The sequence below is a fragment of the Brachyhypopomus gauderio genome, chromosome 10, assembly GCF_052324685.1.
Source record: "Brachyhypopomus gauderio isolate BG-103 chromosome 10, BGAUD_0.2, whole genome shotgun sequence".
Lineage (NCBI taxonomy): Eukaryota > Metazoa > Chordata > Actinopteri > Gymnotiformes > Hypopomidae > Brachyhypopomus > Brachyhypopomus gauderio.
In genome coordinates this window covers 18,118,352-18,145,448 of record NC_135220.1, presented here as the reverse complement: position 1 = coordinate 18,145,448, position 27,097 = coordinate 18,118,352, and the positions used below count along the sequence as shown (strand labels likewise).

Below are 27,097 nucleotides of genomic sequence, written 5' to 3'. Positions count from 1 at the left end.
AGTGGAGGTGGAGTGAAGGTGGAGTGAAGGTGTAGTGAAGGTGGAGTGAGGGTAGAGTGGAGGTGGAGTGGAGGTGGAGTGGAGGTGTAGTGAAGGTGGAGTGAAAGTGGAGTGGAGGTGGAGTGGAGGTGGAGTGGAGGTGGAGTGAAGGTGGAGTGGAGGTGGAGTGGAGGTGGAGTGAAGGTAGAGTGAAGGTGGAGTGGAGGTGGAGTGAAGGTGGAGTGAGGGTAGAGTGGAGGTGGAGTGGAGGTGGAGTGAAGGTGTAGTGAAGGTGGAGTGAAAGTGGAGTGGAGGTGGAGTGAAGGTGGAGTGGAGGTGGAGTGAAGGTGGAGTGGAGGTGGAGTGAAGGTGGAGTGAAGGTGGAGTGGAGGTGGAGTGAAGGTAGAGTGAAGGTGGAGTGGAGGTGGAGTGAAGGTGGAGTGAGGGTAGAGTGGAGGTGGAGTGGAGGTGGAGTGAAGGTGGAGTGGAGGTGGAGTGGAGGTGGAGTGAAGGTGGAGTGAGGGTAGAGTGGAGGTGAAGTGGAGGTGGAGTGAAGGTGGAGTGAAGGTGGAGTGAGGGTAGAGTGGAGGTGGAGTGAAGGTGGAGTGAAGGTGGAGTGGAGGTGGAGTGAAGGTGGAGTGGAGGTGAAGTGGAGGTGGAGTGAAGGTGGAGTGAAGGTGGAGTGAGGGTAGAGTGGAGGTGGAGTGAAGGTGGAGTGAAGGTGGAGTGGAGGTGGAGTGAAGGTGGAGTGGAGGTGAAGTGGAGGTGGAGTGAAGGTGGAGTGAAGGTGGAGTGGAGGTGGAGTGAAGGTGGAGTGAAGGTGGAGTGAGGGTAGAGTGGAGGTGGAGTGGAGGTGAAGTGGAGGTGGAGTGAAGGTGGAGTGAAGGTGGAGTGAGGGTAGAGTGGAGGTGGAGTGAAGGTGGAGTGAAGGTGGAGTGGAGGTGGAGTGAAGGTGGAGTGAAGGTGGAGTGGAGGTGGAGTGAAGGTGGAGTGAAGGTGGAGTGGAGGTGGAGTGAAGGTGGAGTGAGGGTAGAGTGGAGGTGGAGTGAAGGTGGAGTGAGGGTAGAGTGGAGGTGGAGTGAAGGTGGAGTGAGGGTAGAGTGGAGGTGGAGTGGAGGTGGAGTGAAGGTGGAGTGAGGGTAGAGTGGAGGTGGAGTGGAGGTGGAGTGAAGGTGGAGTGAAGGTGGAGTGGAGGTGGAGTGAAGGTGGAGTGAGGGTAGAGTGGAGGTGGAGTGAAGGTGGAGTGAAGGTGGAGTGAAGGTGGAGTGAAAGTGGAGTGAAGGTGGAGTGGAGGTGGAGTGGAGGTGGAGTGAAGGTGGAGTGAAGGTGGAGTGAAGGTGGAGTGGAGGTGGAGTGAAGGTGGAGTGAGGGTAGAGTGGAGGTGGAGTGAAGGTGGAGTGAAGGTGTAGTGAAGGTGGAGTGAAAGTGGAGTGGAGGTGGAGTGGAGGTGGAGTGGAGGTGGAGTGAAGGTGGAGTGGAGGTGGAGTGAAGGTGGAGTGAAGGTAGAGTGGAGGTGAAGTGGAGGTGGAGTGGAGGTGGAGTGAAGGTGGAGTGGAGGTGGAGTGAAGGTGGAGTGAAGGTGGAGTGGAGGTGGAGTGAGGGTAGAGTGGAGGTGGAGTGAAGGTGGAGTGAGGGTAGAGTGGAGGTGGAGTGAAGGTGGAGTGAAGGTGTAGTGAAGGTGGAGTGAAAGTGGAGTGGAGGTGGAGTGGAGGTGGAGTGAAGGTGGAGTGGAGGTGGAGTGAAGGTGGAGTGAAGGTAGAGTGGAGGTGAAGTGGAGGTGGAGTGGAGGTGGAGTGAAGGTGGAGTGGAGGTGGAGTGAAGGTGGAGTGAAGGTGGAGTGGAGGTGGAGTGAGGGTAGAGTGGAGGTGGAGTGAAGGTGGAGTGAAGGTGGAGTGGAGGTGGAGTGAAGGTGGAGTGAAGGTGGAGTGGAGGTGGAGTGGAGGTGGAGTGAAGGTGGAGTGGAGGTGGAGTGAGGGTGGAGTGAAGGTGGAGTGGAGGTGGAGTGGAGGTGGAGTGAGGGTAGAGTGAAGGTGGAGTGGAGGTGGAGTGGAGGTGGAGTGAAGGTGGAGTGAAGGTGGAGTGGAGGTGGAGTGAAGGTGGAGTGAGGGTAGAGTGGAGGTGGAGTGGAGGTGGAGTGAAGGTGGAGTGAAGGTGGAGTGAAAGTGGAGTGGAGGTGGAGTGAAGGTGGAGTGAAGGTGTAGTGAAGGTGGAGTGAAAGTGGAGTGGAGGTGGAGTGAAGGTGGAGTGAAGGTGGAGTGAAGGTGGAGTGAAAGTGGAGTGGAGGTGGAGTGAAGGTGGAGTGAAGGTGGAGTGAAGGTGGAGTGAGGGTAGAGTGGAGGTGGAGTGAAGGTGGAGTGAAGGTGTAGTGGAGGTGGAGTGAAGGTAGAGTGGAGGTGGAGTGGAGGTGGAGTGAAGGTAGAGTGAAGGTGGAGTGGAGGTGGAGTGAAGGTGGAGTGGAGGTGGAGTGGAGGTAGAGTGAAGGTAGAGTGAAGGTGGAGTGAAGGTGGAGTGGAGGTGGAGTGAGGGTAGAGTGGAGGTGGAGTGAAGGTGGAGTGAAGGTGGAGTGAGGGTAGAGTGGAGGTGGAGTGAAAGTGGAGTGAAGGTGGAGTGAAGGTGGAGTGAAGGTAGAGTGAAGGTGGAGTGAAGGTGGAGTGGAGGTGGAGTGAGGGTAGAGTGGAGGTGGAGTGAAGGTGGAGTGAAGGTGGAGTGAGGGTAGAGTGGAGGTGGAGTGAAGGTGGAGTGAGGGTAGAGTGGAGGTGGAGTGGAGGTGGAGTGAAGGTGGAGTGAGGGTAGAGTGGAGGTGGAGTGGAGGTGGAGTGAAGGTGGAGTGGAGGTGGAGTGGAGGTGGAGTGAGGGTAGAGTGGAGGTGGAGTGGAGGTGGAGTGGAGGTGGAGTGGAGGTGGAGTGGAGGTGGAGCAGAACAGCAGGTATAGTGTACAAAGGGTGGAGGAAAGGTAAAGCCAGAATGGTGACAACTGTGGGCCAGTGTTAATCATCACAGTGTTAATCATCATAGTGTTAATCATCACAGTGTTTCCCACATGTTGCCAGTGTAGCTGTCCACTAACTGTCCAGCTGCACCAGTGACAGGCAGCATGTGATTGGCTGCTGAAACACTCCCTTTGTGCTTCTGTTGTGTAAAAGAGCCTCTGATGAGGCCAGAGGCAGGAAAATGGTATCAGAGTCAAGCTGATACGATCTGCAGGAGAGGAGAGGGATGAACACAAAGAAGCAGGCGGAGTGAGAAATGCACGTTAACGAAAGTCCTCACCATCGATCCTCCATGCTAAGAAAAGGAGTCCATAAACCAGAGAACAATGATCACTCCTGGAGTCTTGGTTTAAGCAGGCCCACAGAAAACACACACATCTCATCCTGGCCTGCCTCTCTGCTTGACCACTTCAGCTCAACTATTTCAGCACATCAAAGCATCTTTCAAGTTCAACTTTCTATGACAGTTTTTAGCATTAAAGCCAGAAGCACTGGGGTCTATTTGAATAATGGCAGCGGTAAGTTTACTGATCTTCAAATGAATAATTTTCTCGTAAATCTCCAGAAATACGATGTGCAGACCATGCAATTTACATCAAATCAGTATTACTTAAATGCTCTTGAGATTATTATGTTTTCGTGTGCTTGCACTCGGAAGTATCCGCACGTCTGGTTCCGAGAGCCTCGGGCGTCACTCACCTGCTCCTCCGTGTCGACATTCGCGCCGCAGTCCGTCAGCAGCTCGGACACGTCATGGTAGGCGACAAACTCCCACAGACACGCCTCCAGGTTGAGGTTCTGATAGAAACGCAGTGCGGCCTGGCCCCTCAGGGGGGCGCTGTGCTGGTAGGGCGCGCCGTCACTGACGCCGGAAGAGCGGCCCGTAGCCTCGGTCAGGAAGCCGTGGCGACTGTGCGTCTCGGCCGCGTCCGGCAGGTTGGAGCAGCGGTGGGCGGCTGAGCGGCCGCCATCCCGGCCGAGGATCTGCTCGAGGTCGGAGAGGGCGCGCGTGGAGACCAGCGGCACCATGCCTGATGCAAAGAGACTCAGTGCAGCATTTCTGGCCTAGGTAAAGGTCGATGCCGGCTTGACCTCAGCTCCAGGACCACTCGCACACACTTTGCCCCAAAGCGCCCACTACTGTGCAAGTCTGCTCGGCCGTGGTCGAACGCAAAAGAGGTGTAGGGCACTGGGTTCTGTCTTATGCTGGTCTAGGGTTTTCAAATAAGGTGACCACAAATACATTCCACAGCAACACATAATAATGTGTAATAAAGCATACATATTTTAAAAATATTTGTTTTAATGTTTGCTTATGATTAGGTTTTGGTGTAAAGAAAAAAGCTGCACTTTACGCTAATGCATTTTCCCTGTATGCTCCATACAGCGTAGAGGCATGAGTGGAAGTCTGATGGTGTATAAGGACTAGGCTTTGTGGAGAACAATGCTCCTCCACTGCCTTAAAAGCTCTCTCCCCAGTCACTCTTATAATGCAATTTGAATGCCTATAGGTCGCATGCAAGTTGGAGGTGTTGCCGGTTGCCATGGTGTACCAAGGTAATGAACAGCTGTAAAGTAGACAGGTGTAATAAAGTGGAATTATCGGAGCTATTCAGAGCTATTCTTAGGGTCTTGCTTGCGGCCTACATTCAAGATCCATGAAAAAGTAACAGATACTGCATTGATGCTTCTCAGCCATGACAAGGTGACTCCCCCCTCCAAACTTCTCAGCCGTCTCCAAAAGAATTTTATAAATGACACTACGAAATCTTAGATTTACTTTGACAGCGAACACACCACGAATCCAATGCTAACGTGTGCCTCATCCCATGGGATACGCAGCCAACGCGTTTGCAGATTGTGACCCGGGGAAGAGGACCGTGTCGTGGGTGAACGGTGGCCGAGATGTGCAGTCCGCTCACCATCGACGTGCGGCATGGTGACACTAAGCTTGACGAGGTTGGCGTGTCCTGGGTCCTCAGCGCCGGTGTAGCGGAGCTTGGCAGAGAATGGCTCGGCGCCCACCATGCCCGCCGTCCGACGCTGGCACATTCCTGCCAAAGAGTTTTCGAGGAAGTCATTAGGCAGCTGCGGGACAGGGAGCCGTCCTGAAGACACAGCGTGACGCTCTCCGCGAGGGCGGAACAGCGAGAGCTGGAGGACAGCACGGCTCCTCCACACACAGAGAAGCAGCTCTAACGTCACTCTAACGTCGGCGCTTTTTAGCGGGATGCAACACACGCAGTAGAAAGGTTTCGAAGGGACATGTCTTCTAATCTTTGGGGAGTGGCAGAGGCTGGAGGTCTTACTCACAAAGAGATGGGGAGAAAGAGAAAGATGTGGGGACGTTTTTCGACGAACTGATGATTAAATAAAGAAATAACAGAACCAATATTTCCCCTTAGGAAACATGAATTTCATAGCGCTGCATTCTCTATATGTTAATAATCCCAGCAGTACTGGCATATGTCACGCTATATTTCATAAGGCCACTAGACTAACAAACTGCAGCAGTGGATGTTCTGATGTGATGCACTTTTCAGACCCAACAAATGTAAGGAAATACTGACCTATGCTGAACCTAACTGTTCAGCAGTGTGTTATTATATCAAAATAGCAATACGAAGCAAAATATTTCGATGTAACCAGATGAGCTTTGTCATTTCATGCTTGCTTCCAAAGCTCAGCCCCCTAAGCTGCAGAACACCCCACGATCCCTGGCCTCACCTTCGTCCATGCTGATGGACACGACAGGACTGCTGAGCTCCAGACCCTCGGCCCCGTCCGAGCCAAAGGCACGGGCGGAGCACTGCACCCGTGAGCCCGCCTGGAAGTAGATGGAGTCCAGGGTGATCATCTTGGTGGAGGTGAAGAAGGTGTCGAAATCCACCTCTCTCATGGGGTCTGCGACAATGTCTGGCCCTCTGGGGGTGCCAGTGAGCCAACGATAGCGTGTCAGTGTGTTGTTGATGCGCTCGCTGGCACAGATGGAGCCCGTCTGGGCGTACTCTGGGTGCTTAGGGTCGCAAGCCTGGAGCAGAGCGTGGAGAAGGCAGAGATCATTCTCCTAGACAGGGCTGAGGAGCTGTGCTTGAGCAATGAGGAAAATACACCACACTGACATACACACACACAAACAAATGCACATGGATGAACACATCACATGTACAAAGGTTACCAGGAGAGTTATAAATACTGATTCCCAATAATGCACTTGCACAAAGTGATTTCGTTTATTGCATTTCCCCTGTGGGGCTGTGTGGGTTCATGGTTGGAAATCAATTCCCTTGTCCCAGGCGCTCAGCCATTAGTCCACCTGCACCCTCTGGACAGAGACAGAGCACTTAAACGTCAACCTCTCAACTCCTGCTTTTTGTCCACACTGAGGCCCTATATTCAGTGTGTATACCCTGACTAATAATGACCACCCTCATCACCGCACACCGGAGTCTACTCTAAACATTAGCACAGCACGCAGAGTGCCTCAAATAACCCAAAGATTTATTTTGTTTCACTTCCAAAAGATGTGCATTCTCCAGAACTCACACACGCTTACATAAGCCCCCTTTTTTTCGTCAACCATTTTAAGGTTGCCAGTTGGCCCAAATTTTGCTTTTGCATTTCATTACATTTATTTATTTATTACATGGACGCTGCATTTCTAAAAACCTTGGCTGGTAATTGAATTTTGAATGCAAACACAAAGTACCTTCACTCACTATTATGATGTACAGTTGGTTTTATTAGGATAGGCTTTTAAACCGTTAAGGCCAGCCTTGGACTAAGTAGGATTTTTAATGAATAATGCATAATTAGCATGTTAATTATTAAAAAGTTACTAAGTTAGTAACTTTAAATAAACTTTGGATTATCTAAAAGATAGTGAAGTAATTTATACACTTAGTATTTATATACTTATATTTATATACTTAGTTTATGCACAAAGCTATAATAGCAACTTAGGGGCATCACTGTAACAGACTCGCTTTGGTTAGTAGTGACAAACCTACTAAGTTTAGACAGTGAGACACATTCAGTGAGTTGGTTAAGACAGTGAGACACCTTCAGTGGGTAGGTTAAGACAGTGGTGAGACACCTTCAGTGGGTAGGTTAAGACAGTCATGGCCTGGTGGTAGGGAACTGGTCTTGTGACCAGAGGGTTGTGGGTTCGATTCCCAGACCTGAGGCCATGACTGAGGTGCCCTTGAGCAAGGCACCTAACCCCAACTGCTCCCCGGGCGCTGGGCTAGGATTGCCCACCGCTCTGGGCACGTGTGCACCACAGCCCCCTAGTAATCACTAGTGTGTGTGTGTGTGTGTTCTAACTGCACAGATGGGTAAAAAAGGGAGGACAAATTTCGATTGCAGTGAAAAATCACAATTGAGAAAATATGGCACATTTACAGTGAGACACCTTCAGTGGGTAGGTTACGACAGTGGTGAGACATCTTCAGTGGGTAGGTTAAGACAGTGGTGAGACATCTTCAGTGGGTAGGTTAAGACAGTGAGACATCTTCAGTGGGTAGGTTAAGACAGTGAGACATCTTCAGTGGGTAGGTTAAGACAGTGGTGAGACATCTTCAGTGGGTAGGTTAAGACAGTGAGACATCTTCAGTGGGTAGGTTAAGACAGTGGTGAGACATCTTCAGTGGGTAGGTTAAGACAGTGAGACACCTTCAGTGGGTAGGTTAAGACAGTGAGACACATACAGTGACACAGATGACTGGGTAGCCTGCAGGAGTCTGGGAGTAGAGACGGCCCCTCCTGACATCGCCGTAGTGCAGCAGAGACACAACGTGCGGCCTTGAGGGGAAAGTGAAGTCAACCATACTGCTGGCCTCTTCGATGTACACGATGGCCTTGGTCGCCTAACAAGAAACGAAAGAAGCTATAAGACTGAAAACCTGAAGAAGGACATATGCTACTGGACCAGCACTGGGTGAAGTCACACGTTACACGTGTGACATTTATCCTGGGACAGATGCATTACACAACATGAATGTTACACAACATGAATGACTACACTACACTAAAGCTTCGTGAGAGAGATGGCTAGCGCACCTGGGTCTCCGCCACCATGTGCTCATCAGGCTTGAGGTGGAGAGTGAAGGCCTCCCTCACTTCACGGAGGTCATCAAAGAGCACCTCCACCTCCACCACGTGCGTCCTTTCACCCTCCTTAAACTCAACATCTGTTTGTACACACACAGCAACACACAGACACACACAGCACCTTCCTTAGTGATTGAGCAAGATCCAAGATCCAAGATCTAGAACAAAGATCACAGGTGCTATGGAGCGCAGCTGGGAATGTGCGTTCTTCTCCGGAACATTCTGAAAATGATGGTGGGAATGAGGGCTTTGGCTAGGGGGCTCCCAGCGGCTCCTCACCCTGAGAGACCGGGTGGTAGTCCTCTCCCGACACCGCCGAGGCGTCCTTGGTGTGGACCCTCACCACGGATGTCCCAGACAGGTCCCCTACCCGCTGCACGGGAATCCTCACCACGGTCACCTGACCTACATCCCTCGGCTCTCTCGCGCTGAACTTTGTCTCGGAAAACCGGATAATCGGCTCTGGAAAGAAGGGCAGAATAAGAGTGTGTGGTCAATGTTCTGTAGGAGCGTGGTAAGTGAAATCCTGCGATAAAGCCCAAACACGTATTAGCAAGAAAATAAAAGCATTAGGACGACAGCAGAAGAGTGTGGCTCCTCCGTCTCTTACTGTCTGCTGTGTCTGTGATTTTGACAAGGGTTTCGTTCTGTCTGCCTATGGACGCTCCGTATGGGGAGTCACTCCTGGCGCTCCCCAAGACGAGCCTCATCTCCTCCTCCTCCTCGTACAGCGCATCGTCCACGAGAGTCAACACGCACGGCTTCTCCACCTCCCCTGGGGACAGATGGGTGAGTCCCTTTCATGCCTGCCCTGTTGACCTCTGACCTGGCACAAGTTCACAGTGCATCCTTGGAGCCTGATAGACAGAGCTTATATTTATTCGTTAATGTTTTGGCATCGACAGCTGATTATGTCTTGCATTGGCTACGGAGACACTGCTTCAGGCATTTGCATATGCAGTGTGGGGTAGGTAGCGCCCCCTGCAGGCATCCCTGGAAGAGTGCTACTGCTCACCTGGTAAAAAGGTGATGATGGAGGCATCAGTGTTGGGCCTCTCATCGAAGTCTCCGCCCACTTGAGCGGATCCCTGGCTTGTGTAACAGCGCACAGTGCACCTGTAGCTTATGTCGCCATGGCGCTGGACCAGGGCAGTGATGTGGGCACCACTCTCCTCTCCTACCAGGACAGCGTGTGTGAACATCACCGTCGGCACTGCAGATCACAGAAAAACAATCCAGTCAAATTCCACAATCGTCAGTCAAACTGGAAACATAAAAAAACTCGAAAAAAACTGCTATGGAATTGGCCCATTAATGGTGCAAATTCAATGACTGCAAATTCCATGTGCTACTTTTTTAATTAAGCTTGAATTTTTTTTACTAAGTTTAAGTTTCATGATAGTTTCCAGACTGTTTAAAACCTGGATGTGTTTTGAAGACTAAGCATAGAACAAATGGGATATTGGAATATTTCTACTGTACAGGCAAAGCCAATTGATGTAAAAAAAAAAATAAAAGTCATATGAAACAACACTGTTCTGAATGCATAACACCACAAAGGCAGTAGCACACTAACGGTCTGATGCATAGTCGTTGATGAAGACAGTAGCTCTTCCTGGCTCTCCCAGAATGCCATTGGAAGGCATGCTGAGAACGAGCTCGAACCTCTCCGTGCCCTCCAGCAATGGCAGGCCCAGGTCGTCAAGGATGGTGACCCGGACAGTCCGCAGGGTCACCCCCGGGGCAAAGTCCAAGTTCTTACTGATGGCCACGTAGTCCACTCCAGCTGGGAGGCAAGCACAAGGCCCCAGAGCAATGTGGGCGAGAGAGAGATAAAGAGAGAGAGTGAGAGAGAAAGAGAGGGAGAGAGAGAGGGAAAGAGAAAGAAAGAGAGAGGGTGAGAGAATGGGAAAGCGAGAGAGATAGAAGGGGGGACAAAGTGAGAGAGAGATGGAAAGAGGGAGAGAGAGGAGGGGAGGGAGAGAGAGAGAGAGAGAGAGAGACTATATTTAACATTTAAAAGCCCAGAATCCTCCTCTCATAGCATGATCTCTTTGAGAAAACTGCTGCAGCTGCTTTTATTAAGGGCTCAGAAACCAGGGTGCTGTGTAAAGCCCTCAGCTCTCCCCAGCAGGGCACTGCATGTGTGGGAAGAATACAGGGGTTTTGTTCAGCTGGTAAAGGTTCAGACTTTGCTTCTAAGTGACTAAACTTATGATGCTTTCAGATCTGCAGTGCTCCCCCTCCAACACACGGCCCCCTTCTTCCTCACAGAGCATGAGAAACTCGAACATTTGGCTTTTAGCTCCGTATTTGAAGCCATGATGAAGTCTGAACACCAAAAAAAGAAATGCAATTGATAAGTCATTTCACCAGATTACAACACGCTCATATATCATTCAGGCACTAAATCAATTTCCCAATTGGAACATTACATAAAAAAGATTGTTATAAATAAGAAACACGCACCAGTTCAGTTAAATAAATGCAAGATAAATAATAAACAAATTTATATGATGTGTTACACTCCTGCCAAAGTTCACAGAGCTCCCAGTGTGTAGATGCCAGCAGTGAATAATGGCACATTGGTAAACATGTCCGGCAGCAGAAGAATGAATGAAGTAATGTTGCAATTGATCAAACTCCCCAGGAATACGTGCACCTCACATCACGTCACATCCACAGAAGGTCACGCAGGCACGGGCCCCTACCTTCAGCTGAGGGCGGATCCGTCCTGCGTGACCTGACGGAGACCGAGGCAGCTTTGGAGAGGTCAGGTCCTGTCCGCCGCACCCGCACCTCCACGTGGCTGTCACTCTCGTCCACGTGGTACCGCCCGTCACCAAAGTAGAAGAGGGGAGCTGTGGCAGCAGAGAAAACGTGAATTTAGTGCAGTGAGTGGCTAACAGTTCAGTGGAACCAGAGCTGGGAATAGAGTTCCTGTCTTTTGTCCCCATGTTTGCAGACATTGGTCTGTCCTTCAGGCTGTCCAAATAAAGCACCCTGACACCAAACCCGTCCTCTCTAAGTCAGCCCCTAATGAGAAGTGCCAGCAATCCCCCCATTAGACACCTCTGAGTTTATGGACAGAACACTGGCTATGGGTTTCCATGACAACACCTCGACACACTGTGTGTGTGTATGTGGGTGGGGGGGGGTTTCACATGGGGGTGCAGTGAGCAATCTCTCTCTCTCTGTATATATCTTTACCTCTCTCTCTCTCTCTCTCTCTCTCTCTGTGTCGCTTTCTCTCTGTGTCTCTCTATCTCTTTGTCTCCAAGTCTCTCTCTCTGTCTCTGTGTCTCTCTCTCTCTCTGTATCTCTTTCCGTGTCTCTCTGCCTCTTTCTCATTCTCGTGTTCTGTTTCTCCCTCACACACCAACATTCACCTTCACACCCACCAAGAAACCCAAACCAGTATCATAAACAGATGGTCACCTATTATTATATTCACCCATCCAGTTTCACCCAAACAGCTTCATGTTCACAAACCATTTAAGTGACCATGGAAGTAGCTCACTAACTGTCAGACAGCCGACACATGCAGGAAACGCGGAGTGACTGACAAGTGCAAAGACCACGACACAACCCAGCAGACCAGACGCTCTCCGCTCCAAACACCTGGCATGGCAGCAGAGAGCAGAGACCCTGGCCAGAAGAGAGGAGAACCCAAGTGGAGATGATTTCTGCAGCAGCCTCGCTGAAGGTTCTCCAGAGCCTCTTGTGAAAGAGATCTCCCATGGGGGTGAGAGTTTCCTCCGTCTGGGAGAGCGCCTGACTTGCCTGCCCTGAGCTGCAGGTGGGGATGAATCAGGGTTGGGTGGATGAACCAGTACAAAGGGTGGATGGTCCAGGGTTAGATGGAGAGGTGGAGGGGGTGAGGTAGTGAGCTAGGGACGGGTGGATGAACCAGGGGTTGGGTGAGGACGACTCAGAGCCAGGGTGGATGCATACGCTGGCACCAGCTCCTCCACCTGCTGTCTGCTTCAGCCTCAGGCTTCTTTGTTGCACCCTTTCACGCTGGCATAACGAGACATGTTCCATCAGGACATTCGCATTCAAATCACCCACTGGCACCGGTGGTCAGACGGAGCAATTACCCACAAGTCCCCGCACGCACCCAGCCTGTATTTGATTAAGGCATCCAGGGTGCTGGCTGAGACTCCAGTGCCTCCATAACAACACACGACAGTGTGAAAGGAGACAAAGAACGTAGGTTTGTTTTCCAGAGTTCAGGCAGGAGCTTCACTTCCTCCCGTCGGAGCCCACAGATAAAAGCCCGTGTTGTTTCTGATGCTTTTGGGGTGTCATGTGAGACGTTGTTGAAATGTTTGTCTGTGGCAGATAATGGAGGGGTGTTGGTGTTATTTTGAGTGTCTTTATAAGGAAGGAATAAATCCACGAGACAAAACAGAAGCAGGATTCCATGTTCGGGTATTTTCAGTGATTTGCCACTGTTTGCTATTATTACAGAGGGCAAATCACAGTGATGAAAAGGCAGCCACTGAGTCAGAGCGAGAGACGCAGCCCAGGACGCCAGCCATCACCGCACAGCCTGTGGACAACAGGTCAAAACCAAAAGCCCAAACTGTGTAGCCAATCTCCATATCCACGGTGTCTCTGCAGAACGCACCAGCTCATGCGTCTATGAAAGCTTCTTCAGATGCTTCATCTTGGATCTCGTCTATTGACTGAGAACTTGTCTGCACATTCACCAATCCAGCGCAGTACAAACCTTTCAGTCCACCCTGACGTAGCAGTTAGCCATGGAAGATATAATAGGAGATTAGCAGACTTGTTACTAAGAGAGATATATTAACATAAAAGGTGTTTCTGTCTTGTCCAGGAAACGCAACACATGCTCTTTTTAAGCAGCTGTGATTCTGTTACTCCTGTTACACTGTTACACTGTTACTAGGAACGCACAGTGACGGTGATGCCATCTGAGTTCAGTAAGGGAAACACCTGTCTGCACTTGTGTTTATTTTGTGTGTATGTGTGTATGTGTGTGTGTGTGTGTGTGTTTCTGTGCCACAGAAGACCAGGGGAAATGGAAACGCACCTCATACACTCCAGTGAAATGTGAACACATGTTTTGTGTGTGTGTTTGCGGGTCTGACATGCTGTCTGTGACAAGCTTTATGTTGTCTGAGATGCATGCTTAGCAGGGACCTTTGATTGTGGTGGTGTCCATGAGCTCAAACCCACAGATACATGGTGGAGAAGAACCTGTGAAGCCCTGTGTCTCCGTGTCCACAGTCAGAGTGGAAGCTGACCACCAACTCACTTAGCTTTTAATCTCAGGAGTGCCCTGCAGCTAACAACGGTATGCCAGACTTGTTTTGATACAGTCCATTAACCCTGTTGAGAGAGACTGAGAGAGAGAGAGAGAGAGAGAGAGAGAGAGAGAGAGAGAGAGAGAGAGAGAGAGAGAGAGAGAGAGAATAGAGAGAGAGAAGAGAGAGAGAGAAGAGAGGAGAAAGGATGAGAATGAAATGGAGAGAGAGAGAGAACAAAGATGGGGAGAAGGAGAGAGAATAGAGAGAGAGTAAATGTGAGAGAAAGAAGAGAGACAGAGAGAAGCAACCATGTTAAATCTTTGATTCCTTTTCCGACAGGCCTCAGGTGTGTTGTTCTTAGCATTTTTATTTGCTTTTTTATCAACAAAATAAAACTACAATCCACACACATATGCACACAGACACACACACGTCAACATACACACACGCGCGCACACACACAAGTACGGCACATACCCACACAGGAGATGGGAAAGGAAATTGAGTTTTGGGGAGAAGAGCAGGTTCAGTTAACATTAGATTGAACTCCTGACCTTCATATCAGTGCTGTTGGGTTTTTTGTTAGTCTTGTAATACACACACACACAAGCAAAGAAATACACAAACACTCACCTACCCACAAGATCACTCATCCACACCAACCAACCCACCCACCCAAAAACCATACACACTCATCCCACACAAACCATACACACTCATCCAACACAACCCATACACACTCATCCCACACAAACCGTACACACTCATGCCACACAAACTGTACACACTCATCCCACACAAACCGCACACGCTCATCCCACACAAACCATACACACTCATCCAACACAAACCATACACACTCATCCCACACAAACCATACACACTCATCCCACACAAACCATACACACTCATCCCACACAAACCATACACACTCATCCCACACAAACCATACACACTCATCCCACACAAACCATACACACTCATCCCACACAGACCATACACACTCATCCCACACAGACCATACACACTCATCCCACACAAACCATACACACTCATCCCACACAAACCATACACACTCATCCCACACAAACCATACACACTCATCCCAGTGTGTTTACCCACAGTCCCCTGAGCATACACCAACCCTCTCTGACTCATTCTACACACACACACACACACACACACACACACACACACACACACACACACACACACACACACACACACACACACACACACACACACCTACCTACCTACCTACCTGCTGGCTATCTGTCTATCCTTTACAGCATCCATCCATCTTCAGCTAAACTCATCACATCAACAGCACCATGGCAAAACTAGTCAAACAAAAAATTTGACTCCAATTTGCCACAAAGTTAAGATAAAGCTATTTATTTTTTCCCCAATTCAACCAGTAGTCACTTATGACTACTGTATGTGGTATGTGACTAAAATGATCACCAGCTAAACTTTACCATAACTCTGAACATGTAACTCTATTATACAGTACCACATAACTATTATAGTTACACATAACTCTATTATAGTTACATTTAATTATATTATACACTTACACATATCTCTATTATAAAGTTATAATAGAGCACTATTATACAGTTACACAAAACTATTATAAAGTTACATATAACTCTATTATAAAGTAAACTTCTGTGCAATACCCTGAAATTGCACAAGCATATGATCAATAAAGAAAAAATGCAATTTATAACCAATCTAAAAACATTAAAGTGAGCTGTGTCAGCATCTTCTGCTATAGATATTCACCTCATACCAGATCTCCCAGACAACAAGCTGTTTAAAATGCACCTGCTTGAGGTTTCAGGGATTTTCCTTTGATTCAAAGACAGATTGAGAGATGGGAGAGATAAGATCTAAGGCCATCAGGATGGAGGACCAGGGACAAATGAGATTTATTCTGAAAAACCTCTAATACCTGGGAGTGTGTGTGGTGTGTGTGCGTGTGTGTGTGTGTGTGTGTGCGTGTGTGTGCGTGTGTGTGTGCGTGTGTGTGTGTGTGTGTGCGACTGCGAGTGGAAGGATGTGGTCTATGTACTAGAATGTCAAAACAAGCCACCCAGAGCAAAGCTCATCCTCTCATCCTCATGTCTTCCTGCTGCAGCTGTGCAGTGCTGGCACACATCTGCCCCTACTGAGCTCAGTTCAAACAGTGTCACGCAGGACGGTGAATAAAGAATCAATCAAACTTTTATACCTTAATCCACCCACACCCATCTAAATCATGTTGGATTTCATCTTAATCCATGTCCAGTCTAGAAGTGCGCACACACACACACACACACACACACACACACACACACACACACACACACACACACACACACACACACACACACACACAGATTCATATGCATGCACGCCACACACAAAGCGCGATCCCTCAGCATCATGGACACGCACATCATTCTGCATTATCCTGAGAACATCACAGAATGGACAGGACACTCTCCCAGCGTCTCCTGAGAACATCACAGAATGGACAGGACACTCTCCCAGCGTCTCCTGAGAACATCACAGAATGGACAGTACACTCTCCCAGCGTCTCCTGAGATCATCACAGAATGGACAGGACACTCTCCCAGCGTCTCCTGAGATCATCACAGAATGGACAGGACACTCTCCCAGCGTCTCCTGAGATCATCACAGAATGGACAGGACACTCTCCCAGCGTCTCCTGAGATCATCACCCTGCTGTGAGTCCCACCTTGGTTAAGCCATGCACTTGCATTCTGTCCGTGACTGGTAGGGGAACATAGTAACTCAATAACAGAACCCACAGCCCCCAGAGACCCAGACTTACACTGGAACATAATGATCTCCCATTTGAGTTAGATCACAGTATACTGTTTATACTAAAATATGTTAAAGTAAACTAGACTACTCAGTATAATCATGGTGTCTCAGCTGTAGGAAATGGTTTATTCACTTTTTATTCTTCTTTGGGCAATTCCTGTTTAGGGGTCGCCACAGTGGATCAAACTCCTCCATCTGGCCCTGTCCTGAGTGTCCTCCACTGACACACCAGCCACTCTCATATCCTCTACCACTGCCTAAACTTCCTCTTAGGTCTACCTCTCCTCCTCTTGCCTGGAAGTTCCATCCTCAAGACCCTCCTACCAATATACCTCTCCTCCCTCCTCTGTACAAGTCCAAACCATCTCAATCTCGCTTCTCTAACTTTATCTCCAAAACATGCTACATGTGCTGATCCTCTAATAAACTCATTTCTGATCCTATCCTTCCTCGTCACTCCAAATGAGAATCTCAACATCTTCATCTCAGACACCTCCATCTCCCTCACCTGTCTCTTTGTCAATGCCACTGTCTCCAGTCCATACAACATAGCAGGTCTCATTACTGTCCTATAGATGTTTCCTTTCATTCTAGCCGACACCCTTCTATCACAGATCACCCCAGACACTTTATGCCATCCACACCACCCTACCTGCACTCTCTTCTTTACCTCTCTTTCACTTCCTCCATTACTCTGTACCCTTGACCCTAAGTAGGTAAACTCGTCAACCTTCACCAAATCAACAAGAAATGAATCAGGAAATGGTTTATTCACTCGTGATTTTCTATATAAATTCAACTGTTCCCACTTCTTAAAGTGGTCTCAATATTGACAATGTCTTAAGTGATTACTTAACTTTGTTTTGCTAAAAACAACCTGATCATCTAATTATCAAGTGTTTTGGGTTGGTGTGAATGTATAAGAATGTCAGTGTGTTAATGTTAATATGAAATTGTGATTATTCTGCTATTGTGTAGAATATTTGCCTTGAGCCACTGAGAAACATTGTGCCAACGATATCCATGTAGACAGAACTGACTCGTAACTGACAGGTTTGGTATTGATGCTCTCCCACAGAGAGACACCCAGATTACCATCGTCCAGGTCCGGCAGGATGGTGACGCGTGCGGTGGTTTTCCCTGGCACCAGGCGGCCGCCTTGGGCCATGCTGAGGGAGACGTTGAAACTCTCCTCCCCCTCGTAGAGCGAGTCGTCGATGATGACCACCCGGCAGGGTTTCTCCACCTCGCCTTTGTGGAAGCGTAGCAGGCTAGCCTGCTCCTCCAGCCGGGAGACGTAGTCGGAGTGGGAGAGCACGGGGCCAGGAGCCGTACCAGTAGCAGAGCCTGGGGTAGAGGGGTGGAGGTGGGGTGGAGAGGCCAGAGAGAGGGTGAGGGACAGGGAGAGAAGGGATGAGAGAGAGGGCGAGAGAGAGGATGAAGATGCAAAAAGAGAAGAGAGAGATAGATACAATGAGAGAGATAATAAAACAGACAGAGGGAGAGAACAAGGAATAATGGGGGAGAGAGAGAAATGATAGAGAGAGAGAAAGAGAGAGAGAGCAATAAGAGCAGAGAGAAGGAATTAAGATACCCCAAGAAGAATTTTCAGAGATGCAAGGCTGCATTTCTGAGAAAGTGTCCAAACTGTCCATGTACACAGTATGTTGTATGCTGTATGTTGCATGTGGTGTGCTGTATGTCGTATGCTGTATGTTGTATGTTGTGTGCTGTGTACTGTATGTTGTATGCTTTATGCTGTATGTTGTATGTTGTGTGCTGTGTACTGTATGTTGTATGCTGTATGTTGTATGTTGTGTGCTGTGTACTGTATGTTGTATGCTTTATGCTGTATGTTGTGTGCTGTATGTTGTATGCTTTATGCTGTATGTTGTATGTTGTGTGCTGTGTGCTGTATGTTGTATGCTTTATGCTGTATGTTGTATGTTGTGTGCTGTGTACTGTATGTTGTATGCTTTATGCTGTATGTTGTATGTTGTGTGCTGTGTGCTGTATGTTGTATGCTTTATGCTGTATGTTGTATGTTGTGTGCTGTGTACTGTATGTTGTATGCTTTATGCTGTATGTTGTATGTTGTGTGCTGTGTACTGTATGTTGTATGCTTTATGCTGTATGTTGTATGTTGTGTGCTGTGTGCTGTATGTTGTATGCTTTATGCTGTATGTTGTATGTTGTGTGCTGTGTGCTGTATGTTGTATGCTTTATGCTGTATGTTGTATGCAGAGCACAGAATTGGGCCTGTGGTCAGAACCTGACCAATGATGAACTAGACAGAAGGTGGCAACAACCAAGCAGCGGGCATGTGTCCTGCGCACACCAACAGAGCTACGGCACGTAGACGCACACTTACACCCTACACGGGATCGACAGCTGCCGATAACACAGTAGGTGCAGCTATAGCAGGACGGTGTCTGCACTGCAGCAGTCCATGAGCGAACATCTCCCCCGTGGATGCTGGAATCAGAGCCTGTACCTGCCAGGGTGTAGCAGAACACCAGCAGCTCCTCGCCTACGTCACCGCTCCTGCGCACGGGCACCAGCACCTCCCCGGCGTCCTCCTCCACCACCAGGCTCGTCTGGGGAAGGAAGGCGGTGGACTCTGTCGGGGCAGAAGACAGACGGCCGCTGCCTCATCTTGCCTCGACGGCCCGAGAGGCAGCGTGTTCACAGGAGAGCCTCAAACATCATTATCTCGAGCAGGCGGAGAATCTGCCTCGCCTCGCCAAAAATGAAGCACTTTCAGCACAAGCAAAGAAAAGAAAAGATACTTCTTGATACAAACGCCTGCCTGTCCCAGATCGAGAAAGTTTTTTTTATATATTAGATTTTTACTGGCCTTTGTGGTGACCCAACAGAAGCTCCTCTGTGAAGCTGTTCAGCATTCGTCTGGGGTGCATCTACTGACCGAGGCTGGGCTGGAACGTGCCCATGAGCTTCTGTTTTCAAATGCTGCTGGTCAGGAATGAAGTCGAGATCTAAGCAGATTTTTGTAGTGCAATGAATTGACTGAGGGAGGCAGCTGTGGCCGCCGACTGAAGCATCAATCAAAAAGGCAGAAGTGGCCCGAATCCGCCGATGCTGTGAACTCAACAGGGGAATACGTTTCCATCAGCCACAATGGGACCAATAAGAAAACGACAAAGCCCAAAACAAAGAGAGAAACAAACCGACTCGAGCTCTGCCCGCTGCTCTCGTCCCAGATCCCCATGTGTGCACTCATTATATTCCCTCACATTTCAGCCCTGCTCCTCAAGCCAGAGCTGGCCAACCCTCATCACTCTCAGAATTAAGAGAGAGAGAGAGAGAGAGAGAGAAACGGAGTGAGAGAGAAACGGAGTGAGAGCAAGGGAAAGAGAGAGCACAGGTGAGAAGTTCAGACAGAGCGTGTGAGGCAGTATGAAGGAGCTGCAACCTGTTCTTACTAAACTGAGAGGATGAAAGATGGAGGTGCACTAGATTACAGAAGCTTCTCCAAACACGACCATCAGGGTGTCTCTCCACCCCATCACAGGCACTTACACCACACAGGGCATGCGGAAAGCCACCGACATTGTGGACGGTTCTACACACCACACACATGAACTTTTCTCCTGTCATCTGAAGAAAGACACGGAAGCTTTCAGGCCCTGACAGCCTGACTGGGTAACTCCTCCTTCTTCATGTTCAATAAAAACCGAGTTGCCGAGTGCCTGTGCATGAATATGTGTTCTTGTGTGTGGTGGATGGTGCTCTGTCACTAGGGTCTGTCCTCTCTCCCCTTCCTGCACCCATTTCAGTCCCCCAGGGGGCTGTGGATCCTGGTAGAGAGTACGCTGTGCGCAATTGGCTGCCGCTTCTCGCCGGTGTGTGATTGGTCGTGTAAGACTTGTACCTGTGTTAAAAATTGTAAAGCGACCTTGGGTTTCTTGAAAGGCGCTATATAAAATTGAACATTCATGTTTTTTTTCTATCTAATTTTTTTATGTCTGCAGCTGTTGTAATGCAACACTGGATTTAATAAAAAATGTCTATATTCCATTCCATAAATAATCCATTTATCATCTTTTGCACATCCTCTCTCTCTCCACTCAGGGTTGTGCACTGGTCAGTGTTGCACTGTGTGCTATTATGATTATTGGTTTTACGGTTGTTTGCACTTGTGTTCTGTCTTGTAGCTCCGTGGTCCTGGAGTAACGTTATTTCATTTCACTGTATACTTGTACATCTTCCTCTCTTGGGAGAGAAGCACGCATTCAAGGAGAGGAACAGTCAGGAGACGAGTCAGAGTGCAGGCAGGCATATCCCCACTACGGGCTCGCAGATCTCCATTAGAGGTCCTGTCCCAGCACCGACACCCTGACAGGAGGCATCGTTCCCCTCCTCAAGCCTAATCACCGTCTCCTCCGGGATCCCAGCACACAGCCCAGTCACCGTATGCCCAGCCAGTCGGTGGTGACGCGGAGGCCACAGACATCTGCAGACCCTGCGGAGTCTGGCAGCTCTGACAGAGGAAGGAGGGTGTGCGTGCTACTCTTCAAACGTAGCAGCTGATTTGGAAATGTCAGCTTTTTAAACTCCACTGCGGTCAGAAAGCCACAATGCAATCTTCATTATGTCTCTGCAGGTAGATCAGGTTAGAAAGCATATCTTACCCACGCAGCCAAGTCACATATGGCTACGTTTTCACAAGATGAACATTTTATTTTAGAAGGGAATACAAGGAGAGTCACAGGGTAGCACAATAATTCACCAACAGCAGGAATCACACTCTCCACATCAGCCTAATGTACCATCATAAATATTTCTTCTATGAACAGAACAAAGTATTAATGGCCATTACTCTGGTTGAGAGTGTCTGCTAAATTCTGCAAATGTAAAGAACTTGCCTGTATTCTGATCCTTGAAGACCCTAAACCAGGATGTCTCATTGTTAGCCCTACAGTTACCTCAGATGATGACACATTTGCTGCTAGTTATCTTGTATCAGTCCCGCAATTACGACCGCTGACGTCACGTTTGTGAAAAAGGAAAGTGAAGACCATAATGAGGAGAACTGTCTTCAGCCAGCACCCTTTTCTCTTGGTTTTATCTCATTTGCAATCCTGCACGGAACAACCAGAGCGTGTAATCGGCGCCTCTATTCAGTGAACGATACTGAAATCAAAACCTTCTCATGTTCAAACTAAACATGCTCTAGCAGTTCAGTTCATCATGAAATTACACAGCAACATTAACCTCACCATGAATGTCCTGTAGCTCAGGATGAGGTTAATCTCCACACCATCTGACGTGCTCCTGCTCCTTGTACAGTTCCTGTTTCTAAGCTAGAGGAACTGATGCTAATGTTACGTGTTACACTGATAACCTCTCAGCCTGGACAGCGACCTCTATGGTGCCAGGAATCGGCAGGCATGGTGGGTGAATGTCACGGTTCACAGCAAGTAGGTCACATGAGTCTCCCAGGACCCGCCATGCCAAAAAGAGCCTTGCATTGCATTGAAGTATTTATGCACACAGGCCGAATACCTACTGGGAGGAGATGCCATACAAATACAAGGGCTAAAAGGTTCATTAATCCTGAGGAGTTAAGAGTGGTGCAGAGCGGTAGGTATGGACACCATTCAAGTGGCTCGCCTCCCCTCTCCTCCTCTCTCCTCCCCTCTCAACCCCTCTCTCCTCCCCTCTCAACCCCTCTCTCCTCCTCTCTCAACCCCTCTCTCCCCTCTCTCCTCCCCTCTCCCCCTCTCTCCTCCCCTCTCCCCCTCTCTCCTCCCCTCTCCCACTCTCTCCTCCCTTGTCCTCCCCTCTCTCCTCCCCTCCTCTCCTCCTCTCTCCACCCCTCTCCTCCCCTTGCTCCTTCTCTCTCCACCCCTCTCCTTCCCTCTCACTCCCTCTGTCCTCCTTTCTCCTACCCCTCTCTCCCCTTCTCTCCTCTCCTCTCCATCTCTCTCCTTCCTTCTCCTCCCCTCTCCCCCACTCTACTCCACACTCCTCCACTCACACCCTTGAAGTGAGCCACAACTCTCTGACACAGCAAGCCTCCCATGGGGATGTGGTCTCAGCAAAACAAACCCCCCTCATAAGGCTGGTAATTAGCTCACAGGGGAAGCCTCCAAGTTTTGACATGGAGGACTAAGTTTTCAGTGAGATCACATGAGCGCTGGATTCAGCATGAAACAGCGAGATGATAAGCGTCAAGGGATCTCGGCAACAGCCAGTAAAAAAGAACGCACATGCAGCAAACATAAAAATAAATCTCTGGTAATTCATACTCTACAACTCAATGTTTGCTTATAAAAGTGAGAACTCGACAGTCCCACGGTGGCTAAGCAAAGAGTGAAACTAAAGTCCAGAGCTCACGGCTAATGTTTGGCAGGGAAAAACAATGTAAAAGAGCCGTTTTTGTGCAAGACGTGGTACTGGCTTATCTTGTAAAAATGGACTTTTTTTTTTTTGGGCCCACCTCCACCCCCCCATCTTTGGAGGACAACTTTGTTTTAATATCAAATAATAGATCAAATAATAACAATTCTGTGTAATAAAGTGATGACAATTATTGGGGTTAGGTAGACCATGAGAGGATAGAATATAGAAAGAAAAGAAGGGAGAGAGAGAAAAAGAGAAAAGACAGAAGGGCGGGGAAGAAAAAAAAAACATACATACATATATACAAATATATACATATATATACACACGCATATATATAAAATAAATAAATAAATAAAACCAACCAGCTCAAATGACCACTGCAAAGTAGAGCAGAAAGTGTACCCAAGACATACAGCACAAATGACTGATGTATATGTATGTATGAATGTGTGTTTATGTGCAACACAAAAGTGCAACATAGGATAAATGTACAGAATGTACTTGCCAGCGAGGGTAGAGAGCTGCGACAACTTCCCCCCAGAGGCCAGAGGTAAGCAGAGAAAGGCCCGGGAATCCCACCCGCCCACAGCCCCCCCAGGAGCTGTGGAGTCCCAGGGCCACACTTCCCAGTGACCCCCGCACGCCCGCCCCAGCCCGAGCGGAAAAGAGAGACCCCGGACAGCGCCCCCCCCGCCAAGGAGTGCAGGTCCAGGGGAAACAGAGCCCCCCCCGCCCGGCAGGGCCCCCATCCCGCCGAGGAGTCCCGCGCCGCCCCGGACCACAACCCCCCAGGGGAGCGGGCCAACCGCCCCCACGCCGGAGCACCAATCCAGGCCCCGGAACCCCAAGGCACCCCTCCTCTGGAGTAGAGCAGTAATCACAGGGGAGCAGCCGGGAGAGGACCGGGCACAATAAGCCCCAGACCCAGAACCAACCGGCCCCACACATACACTCTTGCTTACATTCACCCCCATATATACACCCCTACATACCTGCACACTACCCCTTATATACACCCTTACCATGTATACACCTACACCCATCCTTAAACACATACGTATACACACACACACCCCCAAACTCACCCTCATATGTAGACCCTCACATATCTACACCTACACACACATGTACATTCACCTCAACATACATTCCCACACACGTTCACCCACCCCCATATACACTTTTGCGGACATATATACCCCCACATATGTACTCACACATTCACCCCAATATATACACACGTCCCCATATCCCCCCACCCAACACGTACTCATCTACCTATACCAACAGAGACAAGGACAAAAACACACATTCATCCAAACTAACACCCTCTCTGCGGCGGGGGCAAATGGCCAGACCAGCAAGGACCGGCAGCAGCCCCAGGACGCCCCCAGCCCAGCCCCACGCCAGCGACCCCCCCCCCGCCCCGGCAGGGAGCAGGAAACGGGTGAAGGAAGGCCTTCCCACCCCTCCACCCCCAGTACTGTGTAGGTGTTGGTGTATATGCATGTATGGTAGTGTGTGATACTATGGTGCAGTTAAAATTGAGGGGACAGGTGCTAGGACAAACGTGGGCAAGGGCCCAGGCCACTGGACAATGCGTGTCCACACCGTCCCCTCAAAGGCCCTCAATGTCTAAAGTGCAGTAAAAACTGAGGGACAGACAGTGGTGAGGAGACGGGTGAACCATGGCCCACCTCGTCAACCTCTGGGTAACATGCCTGCCCCCCAGGATCCTAAATGTAAAAGGACTGTGTGTGTGTGTGTGTGTGTGTGTGTGTGTGTGTGGGGGGGGGGGGGGGGGGGGGGGTTGGACATTTTGATCAATGCCTAATTCTCAAATTCTCCTCAGTACTTTGCGTAGCCTTCACTACAGGAGAACATGGCTTCTCATACACCGTGGCTAAATGGAGGTGGTGCTCCTCTGTTTGTCGGTGTGTTTCTGATAAGTATTCAGGGCAGTATGACTCAGCCCCAGTTTTCTCAGTTTTAGACACCAAGCCCAGAACGGCTTCACAGTCCTGTGACCCTGTGACCCAAGCTCAGTTCGACTAAGTTTGACTCAGTTCAACACATCTCTGCCCTGTCCAATCTCGGCCTTTCTAATGTGCTTGATACACCAAAGAGATTAAAATCTTATATGAACACTAAAATTAAAAAGGCCATATAGAAAAACTAATGAATTTTGGTGAAGAGGATCAGAATAATAAAAAAAAGAATAAATTAAGAAATAAACCGCATATGAATGATGGTATGGGTATATGGAAATATCTTCAGTAGATTACAGACTACAAGATCAAAAAGAGTGTTTAGCATATTAATCTCAGACTGCAGACTACAGTAAAGCATTTTAATAACCTCTACTGTAGATTTGATTTACAAGCACCAAGTTCAAGGAATGAAAAAGCATTGACAGTTCATGTCTGTTTTAAGGAAGTGGAGGTCAAATCTCTGTTCCTGCGAGATTGAGACCGTGAACTGCAAAGAGTTCTGGGTCTCTAACAGTCTCTTGGACATTGTGAAGTTCAACGCTGACACACTTTCTGCTATTCTCATCTACATTTTAATCATTCTCTCAAATACAAAGTGCTTTTTAAAAATCTGCCATCAATGTGTCTGTCTGAAAAAAATCTTGCATGACTTGTAATGACCACTTAGGTTTAAGTAGTAAGTAGCTCTTATTTCTGTTGTTATTTATTATCTGTCATCATGTGTACAGGAGTGGGACAGACCTAAAGATGCCATGTCACTCTACATACACACAATTTTGCAAGAACTGGATGCAACAGAGACCTGTGCACACAGGGCCTGTGTCACATATTAAATACATTAAATTAACAAAAGTTTGGCCTCAATGGTTTTCGACAAACTTTTTTGTGCTTTTGGATACAGGTGCTGGTAATAAAATTTGAATTTCATGAAAAAGTTGACTTATTTCAGTAATTCCATTAAAAGGTGAAACATTACTCATGGACTGACATATTTGAAGTGTTTATTTCTTTTAATTTGATGATTATAACTGACAACTAATGAAAACCCTCAAACCCCAAATTTTCATTATATTTCACTCAACTAATCAATGTTAAATGTATCAGTGTTACATGTGGTTTAATTAGATATGTGACTTAATTAGAAATCAGTGACCTGTCAGTAACTAGTTCAACAGGTTTGGGCCTGACTTTAAAGTGTGGTTTGTTCTTTCTAGTCCCTCTGTGTGTTTGAATCTGTATTGCTTGAGGAAAAACTGGTTTGTTTCAGAGGCAAGTGTGTCTTCACACACCATATTCCCATTCAACATGAAGCCATCTTTCAGCTAGCGCAAATTGCTATCGACGACATGTCCTGTAAGGTCTAAACATTGTGTGGTGAACAGACGAACAAAAGGGAGGCCACTCAGGTGTGGGGGAGGGGAGGTATCTACGGGACATAAAGGCCGGGAACGATGCAGTGCTGACGTAATTGGGGCCTAGCTGGAGAAAGAACAGAAATCAACATCTTCAACATGAGGCTTAATGTTCTTGTGCTTTTTAGAGCAGTGGGAAGAGGATCGGACACCACGCTGTGACGCTCAAAAGCAATCCAGCATCTCCCCTTGATACTTTGCACAGTAAAACATTAAGAACCCACAAATATAAACGTTTGAACTGACGTGTTGTTAAAAAAAAAAAAAAAGAGTAATATTCTAAGAGCACTGTTCTTTATGTATCGTACGTAGATTACTCGAAAATGCGTGGCTGGAAAAAGCTGAAGAAAATGAATGTATTTTAACCACCCAGTGATGTGAAGCCAGTTACTGCGGAGTCTCTTCTGTCAGACAGAAGGCAGTAATTTCTGGGTTTGGACTTTGCCTGTCAGAAAGATTTTGGTTTAGATTGTCCAATTTTAAAAGTCCTGCCAAATTAATGAGAAAATCCACTGAGATTTATGAAAAGTGGTTATTACATTGGCTGCTTCAAGTTCTTAAATGAAGTGCAGAAGTAAAAATCGTACAAAAATGCAGCCCTAGGGAAAACTGTGCGACTAGCGTAAATTGGTATTCTCACCATCTCCCGGATCCACGATTTCAACTGTGGCGACTGCTGGCATCTCCAAAGCCCCCATGACCGGCTCAGACAGGACGACGTGGAAGGTCTCGGAATGCTCGTACTTCCCGTCGGACAGGATCTCCACCTGCCACACGGCGGTGGTTTGGCCTGGGTTGAACTGTACCAGCCTCTGGAACTTGACCTGGAAGTCCCTCTCCTTTTCTGCGCTGCTGTCCAGGGTGCTGATTCCTTCAGAAGAACATGGATATGAAGGAAGTGAAGGAGTTTTCAAAGGTAAAGGTGAACCCAACCTGTCTGGCACACTGGAAAAGATTGCATTGATTTTTCCTGCTTAGCAGTTCTCAAGCCAATGAAATCTGAATATCAGTGGACTGCAGAAACAGGCATATTACTAAATCTAGGATAAGAAATTAATTCCATCTGTTTTTTTTATAAGAGAAAATGACTGTTGCTGTGAAATATCTATAAACTACAGCTATTGTTTTA

At 48.3% G+C, this 27,097-nt stretch overlaps 1 protein-coding gene across 4 annotated transcripts in view; it reads right to left on the bottom strand.

The window, feature by feature from the left end:
• Nucleotides 1-27,097, bottom strand: part of frem2a (FRAS1 related extracellular matrix 2a) — a 61,555-nt gene that overhangs the window by 14,513 nt on the left and 19,945 nt on the right. For 3 of the 4 annotated variants that reach the window (XM_077020132.1, XM_077020133.1, XM_077020134.1), the window contains exons 4-16: nucleotides 26,609-26,839; nucleotides 18,691-18,816; nucleotides 17,292-17,543; nucleotides 10,794-10,943; nucleotides 9,659-9,868; nucleotides 9,098-9,295; nucleotides 8,693-8,857; nucleotides 8,362-8,544; nucleotides 8,032-8,162; nucleotides 7,680-7,838; nucleotides 5,698-6,001; nucleotides 4,893-5,024; nucleotides 3,670-4,001 (exon numbers count right to left, since the gene is read on the bottom strand). In XM_077020132.1, coding sequence (XP_076876247.1) covers nucleotides 3,670-4,001; nucleotides 4,893-5,024; nucleotides 5,698-6,001; nucleotides 7,680-7,838; nucleotides 8,032-8,162; nucleotides 8,362-8,544; nucleotides 8,693-8,857; nucleotides 9,098-9,295; nucleotides 9,659-9,868; nucleotides 10,794-10,943; nucleotides 17,292-17,543; nucleotides 18,691-18,816; nucleotides 26,609-26,839 — 2,573 coding nt within the window. Of the gene's footprint in view, nucleotides 1-3,669; nucleotides 4,002-4,892; nucleotides 5,025-5,697; nucleotides 6,002-7,679; nucleotides 7,839-8,031; nucleotides 8,163-8,361; nucleotides 8,545-8,692; nucleotides 8,858-9,097; nucleotides 9,296-9,658; nucleotides 9,869-10,793; nucleotides 10,944-17,291; nucleotides 17,544-18,690; nucleotides 18,817-26,608; nucleotides 26,840-27,097 lie in introns of those variants that run through there. The other variant, XR_013133735.1, reaches the window with a different exon arrangement.